Genomic DNA, 11624 nt, shown 5'->3' with positions numbered 1-11624 from the left:
ACCACGCGGAGGGGGCCTGGTTCAGGCCCACAGTCCGTCGCCGTGATGGACGTAGCGGTCATGATCACGCTTCGCCCCGTCTCCATCGAGTTGGCAAACGCTTCAGCGGAGCAGACTGGAGTGCGGCACAGTGAAGTGGAGCGAGGTGGACTGGAGCACAATTGAGTGGAGCACACGAGAGGGGGCTGGAGAAGCACACTGGACGAGATTGGATAATGCAGAGGGGGAGGGAAGTGCTAAATTGCTCACACTCCATTGGATTGTGTCACTACAGTGGAGTAGATGACACTGAACTGGAAGCATACGAGAGGTGGCTGGAGCACACTGGACTGGAGTGGGCAATGCAGGCGAGGACTGACACTATCACACCGGACTGGAGTGGATTAGACAAGCAGCTGTGAGCAACCTCCGTGTCACCGACCAATCACTCATCGGTGTCCACCATCACATCGCGGTGCTCAGAGCCGTCCCTAGGGTAACGGCGAGTCGGGGTGACCCCCCCCTACCCCCCCCCCCCCCCCCCGTGCTTCCGACGTCACGGTGGTGTCAGATGTAATACTTCCTGTTTAGTTGCCCCGGGCTGCACACCCCCCTATGGATGGCCCTGCTCGTGCTCATCAAAACCATCGCATCCCAGGACGCACGAGACGAAGACGCGCTGACGGATGGGACATGACGGTGATCGCGGCTGCCGCCAGAAATATATGGCCCCATTGAGTGGAGTTGAGCACAATGGAGTGGAGTGGGTGCTGCTGTAATTGCAGGCACCGCTGCTGCTGCGTGTTTACAGGGCTCCGTCGTCACGGGGCCCAGGAGGAAAGCGGGAGGTGGAGGGAGCAATCCCAACCCGAGCGGCGCAGAGTCCGTGTCGCGTCGACACAGCAGAATCATCAGCCAGCTCGCGTTTCGCCTGTTTTAATAGCTTCATGTATAGCGCATTATGACTGTGATAATAATGATGATGATGATGATAATAATAATAACCATTCTTCTTCCAACATAGCACTATTTTTTACATTAAAAAAATCAATCAATAAAAAATGGTGTCGTCCTCATCTTGGCAGTACAGGGCCGGGCAAGGTCGCAATAAACGTGACACACGCTGCCCGCTAGCGCGCATTGGGGCCCCGAGTTACACGGAGGAGGAGAGAGGAGGAATCATTACGAATCGCGTCCACCTTCCACCTCTTCCAAGATGTCGGGCCAGTGTGGAAAAGTAGGCAGAATACCCTCTTTGCTCTCTTAAGAGCTCCCTGTAGTGGAGGCCTTTCCGCCAGCAGTGGCTCGAACAAGCAATTTCAGGGCTGCACCTTCACCCGTACCGTGCCCCCCCCACCCCCATAGCAGTGCTCACGCTCGGCTCATCCTCCCCCTCCCACCACCACCACCAACCACCACTCCCGGCGGTGGCGGCACACCCTACGAGCTGCAGTATCGGAGCTCTGACTAAACCGGAGCCAAGATGTGGTCGCCGTTGTGGAGCCAGGAGCGGGGCCGGGAGCGGGGTGAGCGATCAGAGGATCTGTTCCGAGCTGGAGGCCGAGATGTCCAGGAGGCGCCACGCAGCCAGGGGATTGAGCTCCTCCTGGTCACGGCACAGAGCCCACACGTACAGCATACGCACCACCTTGTCCTGCAGACACACGGGGCGGGGGGGGGTGCGGGCAGAGCGGGCAGGGTGAGAAGTGGCGTTAAAGCACGCGGACTTTAAACCGCACGCGCGCTCGTTTAACTCCCTTGGTGGGGGTGAGAGGTTGTGGGTACGCACGGGGTCGCCCTCCACCGTCTGCCCCTTGGAGTCTCGCAGCACCAGCACGAGCTGAGCCTGGAAGGTGATGATGAGCACGGGGCCCTGCTCCATCAGCTTCCCCATCGCCAGCTGCGCGGACACACGCGGCGTCGCACGGTCACACGCGTGGAGATGCACGGACACACGCGTGGAGATGCCGAGAGACGCGGTGAAACGCAGAGACACGCGGTGACGCACGGATGCACGCAGCAGAGCAGGAGTTGAGCAGTGAGTCGCAGGACACAGAAACCAGATAGACCACAGCATAGCAAAATCACAAGTTCATAGCAGAGCACAAAGGTTATAGCTCAGCATACAGCTCGTAGCACACGGCCCATGGCATTCAGGCCCCAGCATGCAGGACAAAGCATGCGGTTCCGGGACGCGGTGACAACGACGACAGGCAGGAGGAGGAGGGGAACTCACGTCAATGTTGTCGATGTCGAGGATGCGCGAGTGGAAGGAGCATCCCATGGCCTTAGCCTGCTTGATGGGGTGAGCGAGCTGACTGTACGTCTGTGCGATACCAAACACGCGCACAAACACCGACACACCCCCTCATAAAATCCCAAGTTGCTAATTTCAGCATTGCAATGTTTGGCCACGACAAGTTACATTAGATGTTTTTTTTGTTTCATCAATGGAAGGAAACGGAAGAACCGGGAGGAACAACAGGGGAAGAGAACATTCAATCTCCACACAGATGCCCGAGTCGGGAATTTAACCCATGTTTCTTGCTTGCGAGGCACGAGTGTCGCTACCGCACTCCCGCCCGAAATGGCGAGAGATTTTGGCAAACGCCAACATTCCAAACAGTTTTACACGGAGGCTTTCGCGACCAGTACTCAAATTCTAAATGTTGCGGATTCACACTTCAAACACACCGGTGGGCTGAAGAAGTAACTAATCGGCGTTTCGTTAACGTGACACATTTTTTACTGATTGGTCGTGTCGGGTGGTGGAGGGTTGCGACACATTTACAATAACGCGATCCAACCCAAAAACCTTTATTATGACCTCAATGTTAATTTGAATTAGGTGTCCATTGCCGCAGACGCCATTCATTGCTTTGCACGTCACGTGAGACATGGAGAACAAGTCTCCAGGACTGGAGTTTGGGAAACCATGCTCTAAGACCCCGAGTCTCTGTGTGACTCTATGAGCCTCCGTGTGAGTTTATGAATCACAATGTGAGGACCACAGAGTAGAACTCAACATTCAGTGGGAGGCTTTGAAGCAGAAATCCACCCCACATCAACTGAAGCCATTTGCTAGCTAAACGTATCTGTACATAGACTTACAAGGTTGCTATCCACCGCAGAGTTGGAGTGATTAAATAAGTTCATATCTATGCGTGAGACGGATTTGTAGGAACACTGGACAGAGATGGCGATGGGTGTGGGGAGGCCTTTATCCAGCAGTGGATAGACATTGGCAGGTGATGATGATGATGATGATTCCTCCTCCAGCCGTACGTGCGAGAGACTCGGGCGGATGGGCAGACTCACCGCCTGGTAGCACCAGTCCTGCAGCACGTCCAACTGTCCCCGCAACATCGCCTGGGCAGAGACACGGAGACACGGAGACATGCCGGTGAGCGAGAGAGGTCCTGGGTGAACGAGTGAGGATCTGGATGAGCGAGCGAGGTTCTGGATAAGCGAGGTTCTGGGTGAGCGACTGAGATTTTTGGCGAGGGAAATTCTCGGCGAGCGAGCAAAGTTCTCCTGCGTGAGCAAACAAGGTACTGGGCGAGTGAACGAGGTGCTGGGTGAGTGAACGAGGTGCTGGGCGAGTGAACGAGGTGCTGGGTGAGCGTGGTGAGAATCTGGGCGAGCGAGTGAGCTCACCTCCAGCACGTTGGGGATGATGTCCTTCTCGCACTGCATGAGGAACCGCTCCTTGTCGAAGGTGGGGTCCACCTTGAGGATCTCTGTGAGCACCTCGGACATCTCCGTCTTGGAGAAAAGTCCCCCTGCCAGCAGAGCACGGACACGGCAGACGCTTCACCCCCCTGCTCTTTAATAATGCGGGCGGAATCGGACTTCAAACCCCTCCGAGGTCGAGAGTGAGAGATAGAGAGAGAGGCTACTCACCGACGAGCTGGGAGACTTTGTCGGTGAGGGTGCGTGACGCGCGGATCATAGCATTGTCACTCTCGTCGTAACGCATCTTCATCTCAAAGAACCCTGCAACACGGCACACGCGGTGCGGTGACGCGGCGCACGCTCACAGCTTCACTCGGCGTGCCGACACCGCACCGCGGTGGTCTCACCATGCTTTACACCACGCACAGCGAGCCCCGCCACACACACCGCTCCAACACCACCCACAATAGTTGCTGCGAGGGCTGCGGTAACGTTAACCACGACGTTACAAAATCTCCACAATCCAGGACAGGGGTCGGCAACGTGCGGCTCTTTAAGGACTGCTTGTGACGACATTAATTAAGGACCACCGTCTCATTTTCAAGTGGATTGCGGCTGTTTAAATATTGAAGGTTTTTTAACAAACTCGAAAAAAATAACGCTTCTTGTTATTTCAGTTTCCGACCCCTGAACTAGGACAATCACACTCACTATCCACCACTACCACACTCACTATCCACCACTACCACACTCACAATACACGAAGGGTGAGGAGGGGTGAGGTTGGGGTTAGGGGTGAGGCTAGGATTAGAGACGGAGTCTCACTGTTGAAGACGACGTTCCCATCGCGGAACTCCCTCCACTGTTGATACCAACGTGAGTCCTTGTGTAGCACCACACCCATCGCCTCTCTGGGACATAGATACACAGCGTGCATCATACAGCACCCATGGCATATAGGCACACAGTACGCATCATACACCACACAGCATACAGGCACACAGTACGCATCATACAGCACACACAGCATACAGATACACAGTATGGATCTTATAGCACCCACAGCATATAGGCACACAGTACGCAACATACACCACACATGCACACAGTATGCATCATATAGCACACACAGCATACAGGCACACCGCATCAAGCAGACTGGTGAACACCACCACCATCGCTGTGTCTCTCCGTGTCTCCGTGTCTCGTGCGTCACGTCGTAGCTGTGGCCGCCGCGCGTCTCACGTGTTGGCCGAGAAGATCTTCTCCTCCGTGTCCTTGTCGGCGGCGCCCTCGCTTCGCTTCCTCAGCACCGCCGGGGGCCGGTAGCTGCCGGTGCGGCCCAGCACGCTGTCATCAATCTCCCTCTTCACCGACTCCACGCTCTGCACCACAAACACGCCCACTCACCAAGATGCGCTGGCGCGTGTGCGTGCGTTGATCGGTGTGTGTGTGCTTCCGTGAGTTGATGTGTGTTGGGAGTTTTACTGTTGGCTTTGTAACTCGTGTTTACCCAAGAAAACCCCACTGAGCATTTTCCAGAGGATCCTGCCAAGTTTCCGTAGTAGGGGGGGGGGGCAATGATTGCTGTCCGTGTGTGTATTTGTGTGTGTTCATGTGTACGTTGGTGCATTGGGCCGTATTGCTGTGGGTGTTGGTGTCTGATGCGTGTTGGTGAGAAGCCGGGTGTGACGCCGGGTGTGATGCTGCCAGTACCTGTGAGATTGCGCGGAATGCCGACGTCTTCCCCAGCATCTCCCCGCTCCGCGACACGGACTGCGCAGAGTCCTTGGCGGTGCGGGCGGCTCCCTCCACCCCCTCCTTGAGCCTCTTCCCAATATCGGTTTTACCCACCTCCTCAAAGCCCTACGGCACAATTACACAAAGATCCCCCATATAGCCTTAAACAGACTTTTGGGGCAAGTGCTGCATGCTAGCAGCGACTATGAAGTTTAACACGTAGGCTTTCGTGACCAATATTGTTCATAATCAACGATTTTTGGGTTTAGATCGCGTTATTTATAAATGTGTCGTAACCCTCCACCACCCGACACGGCCAATCAGTAAAAAAGCAAAACATTACAGTAAGATTTGGTACAGTACAAAAAATTCAACAACTAGTAACGTGCACTAAAGACGAATTACCTAAATTATCAACAGAAGGTGTATATCGGATTAATTGTGTATGTGGCAGATGCTATATTGGACAGACAGGACGTAACGTTAGTGTAAGACTAAAAGAACACCAGAGAAATATTAAACTATCGCAAACACAACTGTCGGCAGTGGCAGAACATGCTTGCCAACAGGGACACTCAATTGATTTTGACAACGTTGAAGTGTTGTGTAAAACTAGTTACTACTGGCAAAGACTAATTAGAGAATCCATTGAGATTGAGAGAAACAGAAATAACTTTAATCGCTCAGACAGCTACAGGCTTAGTGCGGCCTGGAAGCGTATTATTAAATAAGATGCATTACAATTCCTTATAAGGGAAACAAGCACTAACTGATTATTAATGTAGCATAATCACAATAGAACACATTCCAAATGATTACTAATCTACAACTCGCATCGTAACAATAGCCTTATTACTAATCAAGTATATAATTACAATAACCCCCCCTCAAATCTTTGCACCTGATGAGTTAATGATGACGTCACCCTGCTGCTGCTCTATATAAGAACGGGAGACACAGCAGAGCCTCACCATTCTGGCGAATTGCCCGATGATGCTGGATGCAATTACCAGCGAAACGTCGTACTCAAATTGTAAATGTTGTGGTTTCACGCTTCAACACACCGGTGGGCTAAAGCAGTGAACTATTTGTCTTTTGTCAACGTGACACTTTTTTACTGATTGGCCGTGTCGGGTGGTGGAGGGTTACGACACATTTATAAATAACGCGATCTAAACCCAAAAATCGTTGATTATGAGCGACTATGAAGGCTGGCACGGCACACGACGTGATAGGTGGCCAATGGCATTCCTGGCTGCCTGTGTTCCCCAAGCGGTGAATGTTTTTACACAACGCCCACATATTCATTTGAGGATTCGTCAACCTAGGGGAGGCCCAGGACTGGTTAAGATAATTGTCATTGGTGTTGCCTGTAAGCGGGAATCTAACTCAGGTTTCCGGGTTCGTAGCGCAGTGTTCTTACCACTGTTCCACCGCTCCCCAATAACAAAACACACATTCATACACGCACTGACATACACCCACCTCCTCAAAGCCCTGTGGCATAGTCGCACACACACATGTACAGGGCTACACCACCATCATACAACCACCTCTTCACTGCTCTGTAGTACAACCACACACGCAACATACACACAAGACACAACATACACACAAGGCTAACCATTGAACGAAGATGGTCACTGCATATCGTGAACTTTCAAATGTGCTTCTTCCGCTGTCTGGAATGCTTTTCCTTCCAATATTAGGAAGCCACTGGAGCTATGCACTTTTACATCTCGGTTCAAAACTAATTTCTTTTGGTCTTTAGTTTTTTGTCCTTCCCCCGCTCATCCGATTAGCATGGTTGGCTAAGTACGGAGTGAAAGAAGTTCAACATACGTACATACATCGACACACATTCACACAAACACACACAGGCGAATCTAATAACATGCCAACAGTTGGTGAAAGAGGCTGAATGATCCACCACAAACAAGGCGTCGATTCTAGCTTTGAGTCGACAAATCGACGCAGCTCGTCATCCCGGCTCGCCTCGCACCTCCTTCACGGTGTCCGACAGCTCCTCCATCTTCTTCTTAAGCTTTTCCGACGTCTTCAACGTCTCCGATTCGATTGTTTTCTAGACGGACGGAAACGGCAGGCAGTGGCGGACAGAACAGTGGAATTGACATGTCTCACGGTGTCCGTGTGGTTGTTTTACGATGTTTGCATATTCATGATATCTGTTTGTGTGTGTCTGTCTGTGGTGTGTGCATATTTATGGTGCCTGTGTGTTCATGGTGTCCGTGTGTTGCTTGCATGTGTGTGTGTGGTACCTGTGTGAGTATTATGTGCCCACAGCGTCCGTGTGTTTGTGGTCTCCATGTGTCTGTGTTATTTGCATGTGTGCATGTGGTGCCTGTGTGAGTATGTATTTGCCCATGGTGTCCGTGTTTCTGTGTGTTGTTTGCATGTCTGTGTGGTGCGTGTCCATATGCTTGTGGTTTCCATGTGTCTCTGTGCAGTGTGAGTGTGCCTGTGTGTTTGCGGTGCCTGTGGGGCATGCGTAATCCATACTCACGTATTTCCTCCTCGCCTGTTGCAGGGCATCAGACTCATCGAGTCGTTTCGCCTCTTCTCGGAACTTTTTAAGACTCTCCTTCATTTCTTTATTCTTTGTCATGTCCTGCTTAATGTTGTCAAAAAACTCCGAAAAGAATCCCTTTCTCCCTCCGGTGGAGTACGCGTTCCCCTGTGGCAGGGCAGAACCGCAGCCGCGAGCATCAGCCAAGCACACGGCCGGAGAGTACACGTAACAACAAGCACGCGACACAAAGGTGCATCGCACACGAGGACTCTGCACTCAGGTACGCGACAGACAAGTACATTGACCAAGCATAGGGCACACAAAATTACACGCACCCAGTCCCCCTCTCCTGCACTTGACAGATGTCAATGTTAAAGCAGTTCTCATTTAACTTATTCATATATCCTTCATGATCGGCAATGTATTAAATAACGTGTGTAATGGATCCTCCATTCTCGACAACATATGAAATCATCCAATCTTCTTGTCGTGTCTCCTGTCCAACCGATATTCGTCTTTTCCCAATATTCTGCACAGGCTTCCAGTGTTGGCATTTGCCAAATCTTGAGGAGCGCATTATGGTGCTGCAGGACATCTCAGGGAGACGATCCATGTGGTTTTGCCTCTCCTCACAAGCGCATTGGTCGAGAGAGTTGCATCTGCCAAAATCCACTCAGTCTGTTCAGGCTCTACCATGCGAGCCATTTGGAATTGGAGCCAGATGCGAGCTCGTCACTGGGGGCGATTCCTCGCCCCTATGAAGCAAGTGCAATTACCAAACCCATGCTGGCCTTTAGTGCGGCCCCGACAATACACCATCAACGCGCTGTCAAACCCCAATGTTTTCAAATGTGTGGCTGCCCTCACACTGATGATGATGTCTCACCGGTGAAAGTGCCACTCCTACCTCCCTATAAACCCCAACCCTCACCCCGTCTCATCATCACTCCCGAGGCATCACTCGTAACCTTCACCTTAAACCGCAGTCAACGCATCCTCACCCTTCGCCCCAGGTCCCACCCCACTCGCTTAAGCCTCTGACAGCCTCACTCACCCTTATCCACACTCACCCTTATCCCCTCACTCACCCTTATCCCCTCACTCACCCTTATCCCCTCACTCACCCTTATCCCCTCACTCACCCTTATCCCCTCACTCACCCCCCTCTGACAATGATCGCGGGGACCGCGGCTGCCCTCACCTGCGCGTGCTGGAGCACCGGGGCTCGCGTTGCCGGCTCGTGCCCACATCGCTGTGCGGCGGTGGCGCAGAGGCTGGGCAGCGCCTGAAGCCTTCTCCTGTACACGCACTGCTGCTGCAACAAGAAAGACAAGGTCAGCTCACACTCTTTGGTTTCTTCGGTAAAGTCACGTAGCTAAAACATATAAAATAAAATAAATTAAAATTAAAACAAATGTAAAAAAAAAAATCTTTATTTTTTACCTACGTGACTTTACCGAAAAACCAAAGAGTAGGGATCCTTACAGTCACGAAAACTTCAAATCTAGAAAGGTCAGTTCAGTTCATGTATTAGGTATAGCCCTGTGAGCCCTGTGAGCCATGTGGCTCTTGACCCCCCCCCCCCCCGTGAAGCTCACAAGGACTGTTGGGTGCACGTGGTGCTCGTGAGGCCGTAGTCGGCACCGCGCACGAGGTGGTGGGGAGCGGGGGGGGGCATAGCCGCCTTTATCTCCCCCAGTGCTGATGTCTTATTGTTTTACACTGCACGGGTCAGATATTCGCCACCGATGTTGGCCACGAGCCAAAATCGAACCAAAGTCGCCGGGTTCGTAGCGCGGTGCGCGAACCACTCAAGTCTCCCAGACAGTGCGTGACCCCCGTGCTGTCGTAGATGTAACCTCACCCACCCCCCACCCCACCCTGGTGAGTCGGTCTCACCGACTCACCAACCTCACCCACACCCCTCCCTATGAACCCCAACCCTCACCCCGTCCCATCATCACCCCCGAGGCATCACTCGTAACCTTCACCTTAAACCGCAGTCAACGCATCCTCACCCTTCGCCCCAGGTCCCACCCCCACTCGCTTAAGCCTCTGACACAGCCTCACTCACCCTTACCCCCTCACTCACCCTTACCCCCTCACTCACCCCTTAGCCCCTCACTCACCCCTTAGCCCCTCACTCACCCTTATCCCCTCACTCACCCCTTATCCCCTCACCCACTGACCCTCATCTCTCATACCCCGAACGCTCAATCGTATCCACTCATCCCTGTCTCCTCACCCATCTCACCTTATTCTCCTCACCACTCACCTACGTCTCCTCACCCTCACATCACCCCTCCTCACCCTGTCGCCACCCCCTCACATCACCTCTCCTCACCCCCGCAGCTCACCCCTCACCCGTCCCCTCACCTCACATCACCTCTAACCCCGTCTCCTCACCCCCGCAGCTCACCCCGTCCCCTCACTCCTTACCCCTCGCCCCTCACTCCTCACCCCGTCCCCTCATCCCTCACCCCGTCCCCTCACTCCTCACCCCGTCCCTCACCCCGTCTCCTCGCCCCTCACCCCTCAATTCTCACCCCGTCCCCTCACCCCGTCCCCTCACCCTCACTCCTCACCCCTCACCCTGTCCCCTCACCCCGTCCCCTCACCCCGTCCCCTCACCCCGTCCCCTCACCCCGTCCCCTCACCCCGTCCCCTCACCCCGTCCCCTCACCCCGTCCCCTCACCCCGTCCCCTCACCCCGTCCCCTCACCCCGTCCCCTCACCCTCACTCCTCACCCCTCACCCCGTCCCCTCACCCCGTCCCCTCACCCCGTCCCCTCACCCCGTCCCCTCACCCCGTCCCCTCACCCCGTCCCCTCACCCCGTCCCCTCACCCCGTCCCCTCACCCCGTCCCCTCACCCCGTCCCCTCACCCCTCACTCCTCACCCCGTCCCCTCACCCCTCACCCCGTCCCCCTCACCCCTCACCCCGTCCCCTCACCCTTACTCCTCACCCCGTCCCCTTACCCCTCACCCTTACTCCTCACCCCGTCCCCTCACCCCTCACCCCGTTCCCTCACCCCGTCCCCTTACCCCTCACCCCGTCCCCTCACCCCGTCCCCTCGCCCTCACCCCGTCCCCTTACCCCTCACCCCGTCCCCTCACCCCGTCCCCTCACCCCTCACCCCGTCCCCTCACCCCGTCCCCTCGCCCTCACCCCGTCCCCTCACCCCGTCCCCTCACCCCTCACCCCGTCCCCTCACCCCGTCCCCTCGCCCTCACCCCTCGCCCTCACCCCGTCCCCTCACCCCGTCCCCTCACCCCTCACCCCGTCCCCTCACCCCGTCCCCTCACCCCTCACCCCGTCCCCTCACCCCGTCCCCTCGCCCTCACCCCGTCCCCTCACCCCGTCCCCTCACCCCTCACCCCCGTCCCCTCACCCCGTCCCCTCGCCCTCACCCCTCGCCCTCACCCCGTCCCCTCACCCCGTCCCCTCACCCCTCACCCCGTCCCCTCACCCCGTCCCCTCGCCCTCACCCCTCGCCCTCACCCCGTCCCCACGCCACCTGTGAGTACCGACACAGCGCCGCCATCTTGGCCGGTGCAGGATCTCGCGAGACTCTCGCGAGATTCTCGCGCGACCCGGAAACGTTTTTGAAGCACGCGGCGGGGGCGGCGACATCCCCACGTGCGTTGTGGGGGGGGGGGCGGTGACGCGATGGGGTCAGGGGTCAGAGGCTCAGCGTGG

General features: G+C 55.1%; 1 protein-coding gene across 4 annotated transcripts; it reads right to left on the bottom strand.

Annotated features, from left to right (window-relative positions):
* Nucleotides 1-33: 33 nt before the first annotated feature.
* TIMM44 (translocase of inner mitochondrial membrane 44) lies at nt 34-11506 on the bottom strand. Of its 4 annotated transcripts, none has more exons than XM_078879162.1 (13): nt 11443-11506; nt 9126-9239; nt 7919-8089; nt 7397-7477; nt 5371-5520; nt 4900-5039; nt 4480-4565; nt 3883-3975; nt 3637-3761; nt 3298-3348; nt 2216-2305; nt 1769-1879; nt 34-1633 (listed from the first exon to the last, which is right to left on the bottom strand). In XM_078879162.1, exons 1-13 carry the CDS (start codon nt 11467-11469, stop codon nt 1514-1516), a joined length of 1359 nt encoding a protein of 452 aa, XP_078735288.1. In that variant the 5' UTR covers nt 11470-11506; the 3' UTR covers nt 34-1513. The 4 variants fall into 4 exon arrangements, with proteins under 4 accessions (XP_078735288.1, XP_078735290.1, XP_078735291.1 ...); XM_078879164.1 differs by having other exon boundaries at nt 9126-9233; nt 11443-11475; XM_078879165.1 differs by having other exon boundaries at nt 9126-9236; nt 11427-11460.
* Between the last annotated feature and the right edge of the window lie 118 nt (nt 11507-11624).

The sequence above is a fragment of the Lampetra fluviatilis genome, chromosome 53, assembly GCF_964198595.1.
Source record: "Lampetra fluviatilis chromosome 53, kcLamFluv1.1, whole genome shotgun sequence".
Lineage (NCBI taxonomy): Eukaryota > Metazoa > Chordata > Hyperoartia > Petromyzontiformes > Petromyzontidae > Lampetra > Lampetra fluviatilis.
The sequence above is the reverse complement of the archived record's forward strand: the minus strand, read 5'-3'. Positions and strand labels throughout refer to the sequence as shown.

Excerpts from the sequence above, each read along its gene's own strand:
- TIMM44 (XM_078879162.1), bottom strand. The coding sequence starts at position 11,469 with ATGGCGGCGCTGTGTCGGTACTCACAG. Across the intron at positions 7,478-7,918 it reads AACAGGCGAGGAGGAAATAC|AAAACAATCGAATCGGAGAC; the intron begins GTGAGTATGGAT and ends CCGTCCGTCTAG. Across the intron at positions 4,566-4,899 it reads AAGATCTTCTCGGCCAACAC|AGAGGCGATGGGTGTGGTGC; the intron begins GTGAGACGCGCG and ends TCTATGTCCCAG.